The sequence below is a fragment of the Neodiprion pinetum genome, chromosome 7 (assembly GCF_021155775.2).
Source record: "Neodiprion pinetum isolate iyNeoPine1 chromosome 7, iyNeoPine1.2, whole genome shotgun sequence".
NCBI lineage: Eukaryota > Metazoa > Arthropoda > Insecta > Hymenoptera > Diprionidae > Neodiprion > Neodiprion pinetum.
Genome location: NC_060238.1, coordinates 1,443,771 through 1,462,769, shown reverse-complemented (window position 1 = coordinate 1,462,769; position 18,999 = coordinate 1,443,771). Strand labels below are relative to the sequence as shown.

Below are 18,999 nucleotides of genomic sequence, written 5' to 3'. Positions count from 1 at the left end.
ATCGAACAGTTGGTAAGACAGTCGGTACAAACCGTGTTGTAGGTGGCGCTGCCTGGTGGTGAAAACCGAAAAGTCCAACCCGAGTGATTTACGACGCGTAGTCGCCGGCAGGAGGAAGGGGAGGAGGGCGAATCCATGAGTCGTGAGCGAATCATCATCAGTTGGCCGTGAGAAACCTACGCGATTAGAGGAAGCCGATGCTACGTCGGTGGCGGGAAGTCGGTCAGTGACTCGCTCGAACGTCGTCGGTCTGCGGGCGTACGAGTGAAAAAGTGTGAAACACTTAGTGCCAGTGATAGATTGCAGTGTCGACTTCGCGTTGTTACCGGGTTCGAGCCGCAAGCCGCCTCTGCGTCGGTCTTACTTCGTTCTCATGTTCGCGGGTAGTGGCGGCGGCTCGCCCCGCATCATCGGTAATCCCGGGGGGAGTCATCCGCATCCGTAGGTATTGTGTTGTATCTTGGCGCCGGAAAAATGGCGGAAAGAAACAAGGTAACGACCCCGGCCGCCCGCCCCGTCCCCATGAAGCTCTTTGCTACGTGGGAAGTCGATCGCACGCCGCCCAACTGCATACCGAGGTAATTAACCTGCCGCCTTTTCGTCACCCACACGCACACTCTCTCTCTCTCTCCCCCCCCCCCCCTTTCTTTCCTTCTTTCCTTGTCTTTCTCTCTACCTATCTATCTACCTCTCTCTCTCTCCTCTCGCTTGCTCGCCCGTAACAAACGGCGAGTGTATTCAGATCATCCTGCGCAGCTGTATTCAACACGCCCTTTTTCCCCATCCACTTTATCCCCATCTTCTTATCTCCCTTATCATTCTTTCTTGCTCCGCATCAGGGACGACAACGACAACGACTACGACGAAGCTGCTGTTTTTCCAAACTGGAATACTTACTTACATTTACGTCGCTCTCCTCGCCAGCTTATAGTTATATTTTGTTTCACCTATACACGTTTTATCTCCGTTGGTTTTCTCGACCGTCTTTTGTCCTCCGACATGCTTATTTTCTTTTGTTTTGTTCTCTGTCGTATATCACAACCGAAATCGATCGATTTCTTTCTTACTTTTTGCGCTCCGCCGGCTCCGCGGCTTATGCCATGATGCTGCTGCATCGGACAATGTACCGAGAATATATCGAGCTATTGTTTGTTGTCACATTCCGGCGTACTGCGATACAATCGTACCGGTTCTTCTTCTCCCTCTTCCTCTTACTCTACGTCTTCTTCTTCTTCATTTTATTACCTGTGTGAACATAGACGCATGCATGCCTCGTACAGTATCGAGGAAACGAAAGAGATCGGAAAGGGCGAAATTGTTCAAGTCAGAAGCGCCGTTTTGTCTACTACGGTCGGTTTGACGTTTGCGTTGTTTGGCTTTCGTTCAGCGGCGGATGTAAACTGTCAAAAGCTGTCGCGTGCGCAACGCAAGAAACCGACAGCCGAGACGCTTTTCGTATCACGCGTTCTTCTTTCTTTTTTCCTACGACTACGATGTGGTACAAAATTCTATGAGGCTGAAGTTAGTAACATTAGCGTAACGAAATGTTGGCGAAAAACAGTTACTATTTTGCAATGTTGTAGTGACTTTAAATTGGCTAAATTATGAAAATATGAATTTCTTTTTCTTTAGTATAATTTACTGCATCTCGGATGTTTCTAAGATTACGAAGTAACGATTATTTCAAAACATAAATCATTACGATAACGTTACTGACGTCAGACTCGTAAAATTCTCGTAAAAATACATGCAACCGTTTCGCGAGAGAAATACCACGTACATACCTACATGAATCACGAAATGTGTTTTACTTTAAAATTACAAAGAAATAACAACGGGTTTTCCGAAAGACGAATCACTGCAATAACGTTACTAACTTCAGACTCATTATTTTTGTACGATGAAAAGAAGAAGAAGAAGAGATAAAAGAGCTTTTTCTATTGTTTCAAACGTCCTAATTCAGCTGCTGTAGATTAAATCATATTATGACCGAACACTCTGACGATGCGAGGAAAATCTGCGATTAACAACGATTCATCAACATGATAATCTCTTCAAAGTCGAGATCGTAATCTGTCGTAACCATCAGTCATAGTTTGCAAGGCTTTTTTCACCCATCACTTAATTTGCCAATGATTATTACGACGTCTAATTCTTCTTATCATTACATTTTTATTTTCATCCAATCTCTATCGAACGTATAAACTAGCGTGCGAGTTGTTAAAAATAAACAAACAAGATAAATATATACAATTTTTACACGTTATTACTATTTACCATCGACTGGTAGTATATACCATATATGTGATGTATTATACCTATGTATGTATGTATGTATGTAACGCCTTACACGATTCGACTTTGATCGGATTATTGATTTTTTTTTTTTTTTTGTTGCGTGAAACCAACCAATCACCGATCGTGATGATAATTCTTTGTACAAATATTTGTAACGAAACACGCTAATCCAATAGATATAAGCCGTTTGGACTACGCGTCTTCTTGTAGTATTTCGGTTGGCGTACGTGACGTAAGAAGTAAGCGTTTTGACAAATTCTTAAACTTCGAAACAATCATCGGCTTATTGTTATACACTATACGTATAAAATATATTTTGGGCGCAGGTAAAGCAAGATATGCGTCAATGCAAAAACTTGTTTTGTTCCGTAATTTTTTAATTACATTCTTTCTATCTTTTTTTTTTATTTTTATTCATTCTTTACCAATTCTTTATAAAGTTCAAGTTCGTATTTTTCAGTAAAGCGTGATAAAGCGAACTACACAAACTGCATATTTTTCTGCAGACCCAACTCCTTGAAATATTTTTCGAACATTACAATTAGATTTTAATTTATTCTCGCAAAATATATTTCGTTAGGTTAACGTTACAACATCTACTCTGCAGAGTTAAAAAACATTTTTATATACTTAAGAAAATGACGACGATAAGATAATATATGAATATGAATAAGACTCCTTTTGCGTCATAGTCGTACGTATTCTTATCACTTGTTTTAAATCCATTTTTTTGTATAATTAGAGACTTTTGAAAACATGTTTCTTTGAGCGTTTTTTTTTTTTTATCTTCTTCACGCCTCTCCGAAAAAATAGTATGTCCAGATACGTATTTATAGACACGTGCTGATAATCGCATTGACTGGTATCATATACATACAACATGTATGCAACGCTATGTACGTATTTATGTAGAATGCTCGGTATATTATCGATTTATACATAAACAAGTATGTTACGCGTTGATTATATTTTCTGACAAATGCAGAAAAACGTTATAAAATTATGTAACGTATTACATGTATGTTCGTAATTATAGAAAATATGTGCATGTAAAATACACAAAATAGTCGGTTTACAGTCAGCAGTGCAGACCAACTTGCATTGGCGCTACTGCTGTAATATTACGTGTCCATGTGTACAAGTACTACTGTCTTATTATACACTTCTCCCCCATTCAATTTTGCGCCCACGGTGCAGGATATTTGCAATAAAATATAATAATACGGTTGTCGAATCACCGTATATTATACATAGGCATATAACGTATGTAATATAAATGCTTGTTAAAATATAACAACGACGAGGAGGGATATCGAGGGGGAAGGGAAAAAAGAATACCCGCGACGAGTATCTTTTACTTTTTTATTCAATCTATTCGTTTATCATAGATATTTATGGTGGGCAGTATTCAATTTATTGTTGGATAGTATTTAACGCAAAAATTATGAAACAAAAGAAAAATTGATCCAGCCTCTCTCTGTGTACTATTATATATACAATATATATACAATATATATATTAACTGTATTCTTCGTAGTACGGTATCAGCGACTTTAATTAATAGTAGCAGCAAAAAGAATACAAATAAAATTGAGGAGGACGTTGCGATGAGGAAACAGAAAAACGTGGACGTATACGTATCTATAACTGAGCGAGACTTGGCAATTTTTTCTTTTCTTTTCCTTTCTTGTTTTTATCCTCTCTTCATTATTCTTCCTCTATAATATCAGTCCGGTCACGTTGTCGACGCCTATTCTCATCTATGCGCATGTGTTGTATCCATCCATCCATCCATCCATCCATACACGCCTTGTACCATGTTATGTGCATATCCTTGTATACATGCTACCGAAATATGCTAATTTCAAATCATTGAAACAGCTTGGCATACATGTATATGTATATATACATTATGTATAACAGAGAATAGTGGACATATATATATATATATATATATATATATATATATATATATATATATATATATACACGTATGTATGTACAATAGCGTATTAGGTATAAATCTAATGCGTCGCCGTTTTGCTGCTGACAGCTATCTGAACTTGGCACCCAACTTGCTAAAGTCCCGTGAAGCCCCGTCTATTCTTTTTCATCATATTCTTCTACATTTTTTCTCCATGTCCCGTGAAGACCCATAAAGTCATTCATCTCAAACTCGAGGGAAGGTTTTCTTTGTTTTTTTTTTTTTTTGACGCTATATCAAACGAAATCGAGTTCACCGCAATCAACCGCATTCCCAAATCTTCGAAAATCGTGGCGAAAATTTGAAATCGAAGCAAGCCGGGTGCCAAGTTCACATAACTGCTGCTGAACGGTGCGCTGTTGAGATCTGAGAATAAGATCTCTGCACATACTGCGGAAGATATATTTTTTTACTTTGAGATTTTTGTCTTCAAATAAATTATGCATACAAAGAATCAACGACAAATTATATATATAAGCTACATAGGCATGCGATGAAATCAGGTGCGTGATAAAAATATTTTCGTCATTCTTACGAAACGGTTGGAATATGTATGGTATATATATATATATATATATATATATACATATTATATGTATTTTTCTTGTGAAATTTTCATTGTGCGAAACGGATGGGTTACCTCATGCGATGACTGTATTATTTCTAAATTATTTTTAAAAATACTTTTTCATTTCGTCAGAAAATGGAATCGTCGTTTCCATATCACGATTTATAATGTTACTCTACATGTAGATAAGTATTTGTATTGTCGATTTAACGGTGATGAAAATTGTTGGTAATTTACAAGGTGGTCAAATATCTGGGGAAAACCCAGAAAACTTGAGAATATCAGGGTATTTTTAATTTCGTAATGAAAAAAACTAACAATATTATTCTTCTATTATACTTCGTGGGAATGAAAAATTATTTTTTTGAGGTAGCACAAGTTTAATATTCCTTTCGCCCAGAAAACAAAGTTCTTCTTCCTCTTCTTCTTCTTCTTCTTCTTCGTCTTCATTTTTTTTTTTTTTACATTGCATTATTCTTCAATTTTAATTTAATTTGAACCCAATATAGGGTCAACAATATACTTAACAATTGAGGTTTTGGTAACTAACTATGTATAGGAAGTGGTAAGACGTCATGTGGGGAAAACTATGATTTAGGTCATGGGAAAATCTGGAGGAATGTAGTTCATGAATTATTTTCCAAACAAAAATAAAAATTTGCGACCACCGCGTTGTTGAAAATTTTTTTTGTAATATGTACCAAAATTTATGGCACGATCCTCCTCCAATGTACGTACGTGCATGAATGGATATGTATATATATGCGCGTGTGTGTGTGTGTGTGAGGTATTATACACCACACACACACACACGTATCACGTAGCAGATCACAGCAGCCAGCAGGGACGGCCTTGATTTCTGCAAATAGTGTATAAGCTATGTTCATACAATACACACATGCCTGTGGCAAGTTTCCATATACCTACGTATACTTACGATTATGTACTATAATACGTACATAATCGCCGCCCCTATGTGCAACTAAAATACACCGTGAGCCTGCTGCTGATGATGCGTGCAGTTTCTAATTAACCTGAAGCTAGAAATAGAAAAGAAGAATGAGAAAGAAGGAAAATACCGACGCGGCGGGAGAGATGGAGGGGAAAGGAAAGAGTGAAAGAGAGATTGATTATTGGGAACTGTGCGGCACAGGAAGGTTTATTATTATTATTGTTGTTGTTGTTGTTATTGTTATTATTATTATTGTCGTTATTTCGCTGTCGGCTGCAGTCAGACCGTGTACAATTGTGGGCGTAAGATTTTTATAAGTATATACATACCTATATACCTATACAATATGTATAGGGTTAGATAGACGAAGATAAAGATGAAATAGAATTATGTTTACAATTTTATATATCCTCCGCATCACGCATACAGGGTTGAATTATTTGAATTTTGGAGGTGCAAGTTGTAACGTAATGTGTATACATATACACATGACTATGATGTTACGAATACGTCAGAATGACCTCAAGTGACGTTCGTATCATCGATGTGCCGCTGGTTATAGTCACTGTAGGCGTAGTTTTGCTATTTTCATCCAATAGAGTTATAGGTGCATAGGTATAAATACGCAGATTGTGTATTTATTCATTGGTAATGCGGAGAGAAAAGACTTCCTGTAATCTGTCTATCCTCTGATTTCTTTTTTTCCTCTCTTTTTCCGCGCGCAAATACCCTTTTTTTATACCTATACATATAATATACGTAGTGTTTTGAGATAAAGAAGAAGAAATAATAATCGAATCGGCGATTGAAATTATGTGTATAATATATATGTATATACATATATGTAGGTTATGGATACCTGGTACCTATGCATATCATTAAATCTAAGAAACAAATGATTTATCATGAATGAGATTTCTGCAGGAAAAGATTTTTATAAGAGAATAAAAACAAAAGTGTACGACAGTACTAGTAGGCAAAACTTGAGGAAACAAAAAGATACCATAATTTCTCGTTAAGTAAAAAAATCGCTGAAAACATTGCGAGGAACAATATTTTGGAAACCAGAGAAAAAATACCGTGTACTGTGTGTGAAAACAATTGAACAACGAGAACACAGAGAACGAGAGATGAATAGAAGCAGTGAAAGAATGTATGAGATGTGCAACGCTGCATATCTGTGCATTATTCATACACAGGTATGTCCATCCCCCCCTCCATCGCTGTCACTCCTTTATTCGCAAGGAAGACTCGGGATTTGCCCCATTCATGATAAACTCGTCCGATTCTGCGCGACGCCACGGGTTGTTTTGACGTGGTGATTCATAAGTACAGTTCGTTCTCCTTGGAAGCTGTTGCCTGAATTCAGGCGGAGAGAAGGACCACGACGTCACGTGTCGTGGGAATTATTGCGTCATAAGAATTTTTTTTTTTTTTTTTATTGCCGAACATGAGACGGTGCAAACCGCCTGCACGCAAGTGTTCTAACTCTTTGATAATATCCAACAAATTGTACGTAAATTATGCGCATAAACCAACCGTACATGACTCGGGGGAAGAGGTGAAATGCTTTGTGGGTAAATGTTGTTCAGGGGACTTACTTTGGCTCGACGCTTTCTACGTCCGGTATGCTGCCTGCTTGCCTTCTACACAGTTCCGATATAATATCGATTCAATGTCACCGACCGCCCCACGTTCGCCTATCCATCCATCCATCTATCCTACAGCCCTCCGTACCGCGAACTTGCCCTGTTATTGCGTGTGGTTTACCAATTACCGGGAGGAAAGAAAGATAAATTTGTTTTCTTTTTCTTCCTTTCTTCCTTTTTTTTTTTTTTATCGCATAAGGGGGGAAAACGAGATATAAATATAGCAATGGTGGATTGAAATGGAACGTAGATATTGATCGATTTCGTGTCATTTAATTTTTATTTTATTTTTTTCTAACTCTTTTATTATGTCCTTTTAGTTTTGAAACTGAGGGCGTAGTTCACGCAATGCAACTCCCACAAGCACGAGTGAATTTATCTCGACTAAATTCACAATTTTTACGATGTGATCGGTAGTAAAATTCTACTTTGTATATCCTTGCCATCTTTTTATACGATTAGAAATAGCGTTTCACGATTTACGAAGCCTGGATATAATCATACAGACGAAATAAAATCGCAATCGTATCAAATGCGACCATGTTTATTGCGGAATTCCAATCTGGCCGCCGTTTCACACGCTTGCGAATTTATTTTGACTCTATGATTATTTTCAGGTCTTGTCAGTCATGATACACTATTTCACAGCGAATGAAACCAATTCAATTAAAGATTTCAAAGATAAGAATGAAAAGCGCAAAATTCACTCGTAGATGTACATGCATTGAATACAAAATTGATGAGAATCGATACGTTATATTATAATATTATTATTTACAAATTATTAGAAATAGCCTAGTAAAAAAAAAACTGGTTATTTTTATCTTCCATCAAATTTTCAAACGATTTACAATTTGATAATTACACTTCGCTGGCTCGTTGAAAATTTTCCCCTCATACCATTTAAAAACTTCTCGGTTTTGTTTTTACAGACTTTGTTCATTGACACTGAGCCGGTTGGTTCTTCTGCGACCGTTGGGTGCAGATCTGGCGTCGATTAGTCTAGCCGTTAAAATGCAGAGTTCAAAGAGAACACTCAGATCTAACGAGATAGCCGTACCGGCTACCGGTATGTTGGACACTGAGCTGGAACTTCAGTTCGCCCTACAGTATCCCCATTTCCTCAAAAGGGATGGAAACAAGCTCTTGATACTTTTGCAAAGACGTAAGAGGTACAAGAACAGAACAATGCTTGGGTATAAAACCCTTGCCGAAGGAATCATCAACATGGCACAGGTACGCATGCTATTGCGGTCACATGGCCAAGAATTTTATCAATAGCAAAAAAAAAAAATTGTTTCAAAATCCGAAACGACGTTCTCTCCTTACAGGTTCTGCAGAAGCAGATGGACCTCGAGCTCGAGCTCATTTCTGACAAGTCGGAAAAGTATGGCGGTCATTCCGTTGTTCTCGCCAAGGTTAGCGTTGTCGCGCTGAGTTCGCAGCCTGTCGACCACGACAAGAGGCTCTTGAACGATCCTAGCGAAAGACTGGGTACCGAGTTCAGCGATGACGAGGAAGAATTCAGCTCCGAAGGAGAGGCTGAAGGCAGCGACAGCGAACCCACCCTGGAAGTACACAGGAGAAAGAGTAGAGCGAAAATACCCGCCAATGCCAGGGTAAGCGTAGCGTGGTTGAAAGCTGGGAAGAAATCTTGCGCAAGGATGTTGATTCTTATTGATTAGTCAGGTTTTGTGAAAGATCAACAATTGCGGGATTAAACGTTATTTTCCATTGCAACTAATTTCACTTTCAGCAAAGAAACTTGAAGCAGAAATTCATTGCACTACTGAAAAGGTTCAGAGTTTCCGAGGAACTGGAACACGACCAGGAAGAGATCGGGCAAAAACTTTCAGGTAAAGTTTGATTCATGGTTTTGACTCGTTTTCTTTTTTTCTTTGAAGGCATTCGTTTTCTGACTCTGTATGTTTGTTCACCTTATCAACATCCATATCTTATCGGCCGTTGAATGTGGTTTTTTACTATAGGCGGTGACATGGAAATCGAGGAGTTGTTTGACGAGCTGGAAGATTTGTCTGACAGCGGACCAGAGCTTGACACAATGTCAGTCAGCAGCACGCCAAAGCCATCATTAAGGCCGTTCTTCAGCTCTAGTCGATCTCTTTTGGCGCCGATGCATACAGGTAAGTCGAAGTCGCTTTGCGGGTGATGACGAATTTATTTCAACTCCAATTAAGGACGTTGCCTACCGAGCTTGCGCGCGAACTTTGGCTTTGGAAGAGTGGGCGGGACTTGAGTCTATGCCCCTCGCCTGCTATGGTCCCCCACTCTGCACTCCGTTGGGACCAGGCCGCTTGCACTTGAACGTTCTGAAGTTCTGAGGTGCGAGGAATATAACTGGAAGCCCGTATGAGTTTCGCGTGGTTGATGAATAATAATAAGTTGCAGAAATCATTGAATAATCTTCGAGTTTTCAAGAGATCTATTGCATAACTCGTTGCAGTAAAGTGAAAAATATTACAAGAGAAATTACCCGAAACAGCAGTTAGCTAATTCATGACTAAATACTAGGGATGAGCGATATCAAGCAAAGGATCGATTCTCAGAATCACGTCAGAGCACGTCTGGAGTCTACTATGCACGGTACATTTTACTCCTTCGCCTTCGAAATGCTTTTAATACAAGTTCGATATCTTCATAAATGACGGAGAAAACTTGCATCGCGTGAACATCTGCAAGCAGCAGTTCCGCCGGGAGTAGCCAACGTCCTTAATTACTCGATGCCCCCTCCCCCCTGCCCTCTGTTATTAAAAAAATATAGGACATTGAGGCAAGTTGGTATTACAATTATTACTGTTGAATATCATTGGAACAGTCAACAATAGATGATTGATCAATAATCGATTGTTTGATTTATTAATTGACTAATATTATTGTAATTATCATTAATTTTACCAAATGAATAACGTTTATAGTATATCATTATTATTATTATAATCACTGTCATTGTTATTATTATTATTATTATTATCATCATACATTCGTACAATGTATTTTTAATTGTTCTCGCTCGTAGTGTTCGTAATAATGCTTTTTCCTTTACGTTTTCGTTACGTTCATTATTATTATTATTAATGTTGTTATTATTATTATCAGTATTATTATATCATTATTATCATTAACGAAAGAACGTTTGTCGTCTGTGTGTCAAAACGCTGTGTAGCAAATATTATGATACGTAAAACTATGTATAACGATCCGTATTTCGCGTTAGAAGAGAAAATTCGAAAGAAGCGTGCGTGGTTGGTAATGAATTGATGACGTGGAAAAGAGAGAATGAAATGAGTTAAATTCTCGTAAAAAAACATTTACGTCTATTCGTTGATTAGAATAATTTTATTTATCATATCATTTTATTATCAATATAATTATTCAGACTTGAATAAAAGTGTATGAAGAAGGACGCTGTTTGTAGAACAATTCGTTGTTATATTTGATACTTTGAGAGAACATTCAACTAACTCTTATTACCCTTGCTTTTGTTCCATTCAAATATGATGATAAGGCTTTCGATTAGGAATTTTAGAGACTGAAGAAAGAGGGCGGTGAAATTTTTTTTTTTTTTTTTTTTTTATGGAACATAAGTATTTCTTTTGTTTGTAAGTCAGACGCATATTAATAACTATGTTCAAGTCTGGTGGGTTTTTGGCTTTGCATTGTTGCATGGTACGATTCGGTAGTAGTAACCGGCGAGGAAATCGGTACCAACTCCGCTAACGCCGTAGCTCAACCTCATTCCTGTCTGGCTACCAAAGAGAAGAATCGTATCGGACACACTACCCCAGGTACGTAAGTCGAATAGTAGCTGAATTTCTGTCGTAGTATCTCGATTCAAGATACAAAAACAAACGGAAAAAAAAAAAAAAATGAAACACGAACCATAGTATTTTACAAGTTTTTTCTACAGAAATTTTTTATCTTCGTCTCGAGTATTGTTGGTGAATTTGTCACACGTCAAATAACGAACATTTTCCTCTCTCGATTTCGAATATAGTCGCTTTCAGTTCTTTTTTCCTCTCGTTCGTTCCGATTCGTAGAGAACTCTCATTGTCTTTTGGTCTTGTATGTTTTATCATGCATATGATATTTTAGTATAGAGACGTGTTTAAAAGTTGATGAATTATATTTGTTATTCAATGCAGTTGAATATGTATACTATATATATATATAGTATATAGTGTATACGGTGTGTGCGTGAGTGTGTGTATGTAAAGTGTGCAATACGCCGTGTGTCTTTTCCTGTTTGACTTATTTTTTTATTTTATGTTTTTTTCAACAGAATTGATTGAACTAGTTTCGTTCGTTTATTACTTATCGTTATTATTGTTAAACTTTTTATACTGACAGCTGTGAAGCTTCTATCTCTCTACCTACCTGTGTAACGTACGTACATCTATATCTAATAAAAAAAAAAACAAGCTGAATGTTTATTCGTACGTTTCTATTTGAAGTTTCTATTGCTTTGTTTTACATCGTCTATCTGTATAAGTAAATTGTTCGTTTTCTTTTTTTTTTTTCCATTTTTGTTGCCTGATGATACAATTATACATAATTGTTGCTGCTGCTGTTGCTGTTGTTCTTGTTGTTGTTGTTGTTATTAATATTATGATCATTATTGTTACAAACATTCGTGAGTATATTATAGCATACATATTAAGTTGTTTGGGCAATGAAAAGTAATCGTAGTGAAGTTTAATATTGCAATTCAGCACGTCTCTCCTTGGGCATTTTTATAATGCATCCGTTACCTTGCAACCTATAACAACCGTATTGTGTTTGAAAAAATTTTGATTTCGTTGGAGTGACTAATGCTTATTCAAAACGAATGCATCCTTGGCGAAATTAGCATGACTATACGAAATTTGGCAAATGCAATGGTTACGCAACTATTGATATACGCCCCTGCGGCTATGCTTGGCAATCTTTGACAGTAAGACTAACGCTGATTTGCTTTGATATGCTGATTTAAATGTAGGGACAAAAAAATGGTCGTCGACGCGCCAAAATTGTTTTTATTTACTTATTATATATGAAAACGTATAGTTTTTTTTTTATTCCTTTAATCATTTCTCTGTACTTTAGTTCGGTCTTCAAGTACAATTGTCCTATTTTCAATTTTGTCTGCTGCACACTTTATCCGGCGTCTATCCCTTTCTCTGTCTCTCAGCTGTATCTACCAGTCTACTTTTCGTCGATCGCTCGATACGACATTCCGAGCTGTTCTAACCGATGTGTATTCTCTCTTTTGCGAATTATAAAATATAATTATACAAGTATAATTACACGCTGATATTTTCCATTAACATGGAATCTGCCTCCGCTTGCCGTGTTAAAATTTCTAATATTACAGAACGCGGGGTCGACCGACTTAGCGACGACAGTTCGAGGAGGGCAGACAGCGATTCGCATCCGGAAAACTGGACGGATCACGAAGCTAACGATGCGCCACAGGCGGTCGCCGGATCACCGCCAAAATCCAGCTCAGATCATACAAATAAAAACGAAGGCGCTGACAGAAGAAGCAGACTTTTTGCCAGGGATCGGGGAACGCCGGGAAGTAACAAGTCCAAGAAACACAGTCTCAGCGTCGACCTCAAACCAGCCACCGACATGAACAACGCCGAGGTAAGAAATCCAGGGTGACGTCAAACCCTCACCCTAAGTGACGTCACTCACTCCCCCTAACTTTTCAGCCGAGAAAGGCCCTCGTTGAACAATTGGGTCGAGTTCTGCCTGACGACAGTCTTCCAGAGTCCGTGTCGCTCGTTTCTCTGGCCGATCCTGGTGGTGCGGTTCTGGCTGCTCGGCTTCAGGAGCGAAATCAACGTGTTTTGACCACCGCATCGCCAGCTGACATCAGAGCGACGTTCACCTGCCTCGTTGCTCGCATTCAAAAATTGTGAGTCGGGTTTCCGGAGCGAAGAGGAACAAGCTGGAAGCAAATTTTAATTTAAAAATTGTGTTTCTGCAGCTGCAACAGCTCCGCTAAACCGCCGGCTCCTATTAAGGTGGTTATAGCGGGCGGTGACAGCTTCGTTAACGCTGTGCTTCGCCACTACGTCGATCTCCTCAGCTTCAGGCCACCCGACTGGCAAAATTATCTCAGATTCCTCGTCGTTCCCCTCGGCTCCAACACCCTAGCAAGGTATCTCTGCTCCGTCGATTCAAGGTACTCGATGCTGTTTGGTGAGGAGTGGAGAGAAATCATGGAACGCGAGGGCGGAGGCGCCACCGAAGGCGCTGCAAGGGTCACGGAATATTTGGCCACCTGTGGACCGCTCCTGTCTCTTCCCATTGCCGAGGCGATGGTGACTTACAGGTGGGAATTTATATTTGGTTGGTAAAACGTCAAGTAAACTTGATATTACTAGAATTTTAAGTATCGATGGTCTACGATGGTTAAATCATAAGTTAGGAAACTAAAAACAGCAGTCTAAATCATCTACAACAATCTTATTTGCGCCGATGATGATGGTGGATGCGAATTATATGACCGTACTGGGAATAAATTTGAGCAGTTTGGAACAAATTGCAAAACAAAATTTCAGGCCATATCTCAAGATCTTTACAAAACTAGCCCAAAAACATTAGAATCGGCTGAAAAGCATCAGAGTTTGATTATTTTGAATGTTCTAATTATAAAACCTTATCTCAAATTGTCTCTGTTTGCCTGATATTTCATTCAAACAGTGGAACTCGTCAATATATTCAAACATTTTCAGACCAGAATGAAAACTCTGAAAACAAATAAATTCTCATTCATCCCTGCTCCGTTTGCAACCTTCGTGAATCTTTTTTTTTTTTTTCAAAGCGCCGAATGTATTTTTCACCAGGGAAACCGACGACAGCAGCCAGATATTCATACCGTTTGTGAACGACGTGCGAGTCGGCTGTCCAGACAGTAGTGCGTCGGCTTCCGTCGACCTGGAAGAGGCGATGGCTGTGTCTGGTTCCCCGCCTTCGCTGCCTCCCCCGGGTCTGCCAGTTCCGCCTCCCAGCCGACTGACCCCTCCGAGCAGCCCGAACGTTGGCCAGCCGAGAGACGGTTGGGAGCCGGTCGAGCTGCAACTGGACTACTGGGGAAAACAAACCATAGGAGATAAGGGAAAAATCACTCTGAGGCAGGCGTTCAGGGCGCTTCACGTCCAGAGGTTACCTCCGCTTGGCGAAAACCCTGGACATCATATGTCGATGAATTACACGACAAAGGAGAAAAAGCAGAAAAGTTAGTTTTCCTTATTTTCAATTTCACACCAGATTTTGCACGCCTTTCTTTGATCAGGAGTAATTTTTTTGCACGTAATGAAAGCCTTTCCAGGTCTCTGGATAGCAAATTTTGGCCATTCAACCAGATTCCAGATTCTGGCCCAAGTATTTTTAGCTCCTTTGTAAATTGATTCTGGTATTAGGATTTTAGCGATGGAAATGAATGTACATAAAAAATGGTTGGTATGAATGAATATTTATTATCAAAAAATTTTACAATTAGTAGCTTAATAGATGTCATTGTATTTGAGCTCCTATCAACCGTTAGCGGATCCATTGAAACCATGAATATTGCATTTTTTTTTGAAAAAAATACCATGTTTATGTAGGTTAACAACAATTTTCTTTTGATTGGGTCTGCTCTTCTCATTTGGATATTAACATACCAGCTTCAGACTTCTTTACAATATTGTCCTAAATCCAAATTTTCCAAATATGTATTTCTTTTAATCGGCGTTAGTTAGAATTGTTTTTAACTCATTAGCTAATTGATTAAAGCCGCTAATGGCCATAAATTAAAAACTTTTTCTGTCGAGTATTTAATTTTCGACGTGAAACCGAACGTTATCATTTCTGATATTTAATCATTGATTTCATATGACAGTAATGAGACTGGGAAAGAAGAAGGAGAAGGAGAAGGAAAATGAGCCAAAAAGTCAGACCGTCGAAGGTGTGGCGCGACTGATATGCTCGGCAAAAACCCACAACATTCCATTGAAAGGTAAGTTTCGCACATCTGAGATATGCAAAGCCACAGAAATTCTCCCAGTTTTTAACGAAACTGAAACAAATATACGGGACAGCAATTGTTTCCCCTCCTTATTTATTACATATTTTTCCTTTTCAGTCAGTATAGACGGCACCGAATGGTACGGCGTAAAATTCTTTCAGCTGTCGGCGCAGTGGCAGACTCATATCAAGACGTTCCCCGTATCGTTATTGGCCTACAACGTACAGCAACAGTCCCTAAATATCACATAAACCTTGCAATTGACACGAGTAAAGTTCGACTTTGACATGTGCAGCTTACAGTGAATTTGACCCTGATCGGTTAGTAAGTACTGATTTCCTCATTTCTGCATTATTGGTATTTAGTCTATACATGCATTACGTTTATTTTCTTCACTTTTACTTTATATCACATATGTTATACATTTTACCGCGTTACGAGGATTACTATCTTATAAACTGAGTAGAAAAACGAATTACTAATCGTATATGTAACTAGTATCAAACTTTTTATTCCAAATTTATAATTGTTTCGTACTTATGACTGCGATACGCCAAATCATATACGTCGAGTTGTAAAAAAAATACAACCGCCTCGATTAAAATCGAATAATTTAATCACCGTGTCACCTTTACAGCCATATAATTTTCTTCAAAGTGCAATAATTCTAGAAAGATCTAATCTTTCGGCGAAAATCTTTCCGATGAATCAAATTTATCTACGACGTGTTCTGCCCTTTCCATTTAAGAAGAAGAAAAAAGAAAGAAAACAAAATACCTTTTCCTTTTTTTTTTTTCTCATATTTTTTTATCTCGATATCTTTACAGCAGCGAAAAACAAGACTTCCGGCAATATGTTTATCATTGATAGTCGGCAGGAATCGAACAACATATCATTGTATTGCTTGACAAATAATCAAGGTTCATTGACGTTGCGTCGTTTGACATTTGACATAAAATGAATCTATTCTTTTGCCAATAATCATACAACATATTCCTTTTAAAAATATAACAAACACACGTGTGTGCGTTTAACAGGATTTGAAAATTGTTTTTCTCTCGTTAGAGATAAACACTTAATTATTTTATTTTTTCGTTCATTCATTTACTTGTCACCTAATTATGTAAACAAACCCAAATTCACCACAAGGTCGTTTAACAAGAAATTGCAATTCTTTTTAAATGTTAATTAATTCACTGAGGGAAATGAAACCGAGTTGTCTGAAGAACTGATCATTCTAATCATACTTCACCAGCCTGTCGTATGTACATATTTTATTTTCTTTTCTTGTCTTTTCTTACTTTATTGACTACTGTTTTCTAGATTTGAGATGCGCGTGCAACGAGACTCAAGCTTTATTCACATACTTTCTCTCTCTTCCATCTTTTCCATTCTCTCGTTTCTTTCCACATTGACGATGAACAAAGGATATTTTTTTAAACGACGCAGAAATTTTCTTTTTCTTTATTCTACCAATGGTTCAATGATTGCATAAAATTATATATATACTATCTATATGTATATATATATATTTATATTTTTTATATTCTTGACTCCCTTCTCATATTATTATTATTGTTGTTTTTAGTGTTGTTATTGTTATTATTATTATTTCCTTTTATTTGTCCAAATTTCTCGACTGTTTGTTAAATGCCAAAGTCCATAGGACAATGACAACAACTTTTCAATGGTTAAAGTTTTTTTTTTTTTTTTATTCGCCTTTCATTCATTAAAAATCGAGGAATACGCGTGGCGTTGTAATTATTTACCAAACGAACAAAACACAAAAAAAAGATAGAATTAGCAAGTCGGACAAGTCCCTTCGTCATTCGTTGTGCTGGCGGTAAAACTCCTCGCGGTACTTCTTCGCACATACATTGTATTATTATGTATAATTTCATGATCTTTGTATTATTATTCTTATAGAAAAGGGAGAGAAAAATACTCACAGATTTTTTTGTAATCGAATAATTTGGTAATTTTATACCGCGGAGATAAGAACAACTGACGAGTATATCGTAACAGGCAAATAATTGTCTCATTGAAATTTCTTTTATTCTTTACTGTTTTTTTTTTTTTTTTCTCCTTCTCTCCTCTTACTTGCACAATATTTCATCACGCTGTCGAGCGAGAGCAACGCACACGCAAACACACATGATATAATTTTAAGAAAGAATTCAGTGACGGAAATTTTTGCAGTCATTAATACGTTTTACATGTCTAGAAAAAACTTGATACACGCTGTTGTCGTTATATTATTTTCATCGCCATTGATCCCAAGTTCTAAAGCTGTACGCTTTTTATCGTACATATGTATTGCTAATGCATCTTATTGTCATCGGATATCTACTAGAGACATACATGATATACTATTATAATATCATACTTGGCAATATCCTCCGTTTTTAATTGTAAATTTAATTTTGAAGCAAAAGCCACATTTTTATTAATGCGATAACGAAGAATATTAATAAATGAAGATACGATGAAAATTTTTGAATGGAAATCGTGCATATATGTATATACGGAGTAGTATCTCGTATATCTCGTATATAAAACGTGTATATATAGGTATGTATTTCGGAGATTATAATACACACAATAGACAGTATTTTATGCGATATTATTTACATACATGTGCGATTTTTCGTTTTTCGTTGATGGTTTATTTTCTTATTCTCGCTACAGACGCTCTATTTAGTAAGCATTATTATTGGTATTATTATTACTACTACTATTATTATTATTTAAACGAAAAGTTCCTCACCTTTTTGTTAAGCCGCTTTCTTTTTGCTTCTTTAATTATTAGTCACTGTTTTGTTCCTACTTCGATCGCGTCATTTCCATTTTGTGATACAATTTTTCTATCATTTCATTCTCCTACTACAAAGTACGCAGCTATAAACAAAATACACGTTAAGGAGAACTTTTATTGTAACAAGTAACTGGTGGCTCGTGTCAGATTATAAATTTATATAATCGTTGAAAATATATCCAAGGAAAATTGCAGAGTTATGAAATAAATATATCAATATTGTACATGTATATACAGAGACATACATATGTATAAGATGAATTATCATGTACTACGCTACGATGAATCTGCGGGTGGAAAATTGACTGTCCAAGATATCGTTGAATTGAGATTGTCATCTATAACGACTAGATGTGTAAGAGTTAATATAACGAATGAAAACATTCTTGGAACGCGACGAATCTGAATCTTTATCGAAATGCGTAGTACGATTGAATTTCTCTCTGCGATGTATCCGTGAACGTAATTATTATAAAATTGTCGCACAGTCGAAATGTTCAAAGCTCAGATAACGAGATAGAAATTAGAAAAAAAATATAAGAAGCTAGAGTTAGAAAACGCAAGTAGACGAATGAATAGAAATTAGCGCAGATATAACGCAGATGCCAAAAGCTCAATTGTTACAATAATTAAAGGGGGGAAAAAAAAAAAAAAAACTAACAGAATCGAAAAGAGAAGGAACAAAGAACGGATTTAAAATCTGGATCATAAATTGA

At 37.3% G+C, this 18,999-nt stretch overlaps 1 protein-coding gene across 3 annotated transcripts; it reads left to right on the top strand.

Moving 5' to 3' along the window:
- The first annotated feature begins 147 nt into the window (after nucleotides 1-147).
- Nucleotides 148-18,939, top strand: KrT95D (phosphofurin acidic cluster sorting protein KrT95D). 3 transcript variants are annotated; one of them, XM_069137605.1, is made up of 12 exons: nucleotides 148-578; nucleotides 8,384-8,687; nucleotides 8,783-9,070; nucleotides 9,208-9,307; nucleotides 9,440-9,595; nucleotides 11,156-11,257; nucleotides 12,823-13,097; nucleotides 13,166-13,371; nucleotides 13,444-13,791; nucleotides 14,306-14,697; nucleotides 15,343-15,459; nucleotides 15,586-18,939. In XM_069137605.1, exons 1-12 carry the CDS (start codon nucleotides 475-477, stop codon nucleotides 15,717-15,719), a joined length of 2,526 nt encoding a protein of 841 aa, XP_068993706.1. In that variant the 5' UTR covers nucleotides 148-474; the 3' UTR covers nucleotides 15,720-18,939. The 3 variants fall into 3 exon arrangements, with proteins under 3 accessions (XP_068993706.1, XP_046490534.1, XP_046490535.1); XM_046634578.2 differs by having other exon boundaries at nucleotides 149-578; nucleotides 11,153-11,257; XM_046634579.2 differs by lacking the exon at nucleotides 11,156-11,257 and having other exon boundaries at nucleotides 150-578.
- The last annotated feature ends 60 nt before the right edge of the window (nucleotides 18,940-18,999 follow it).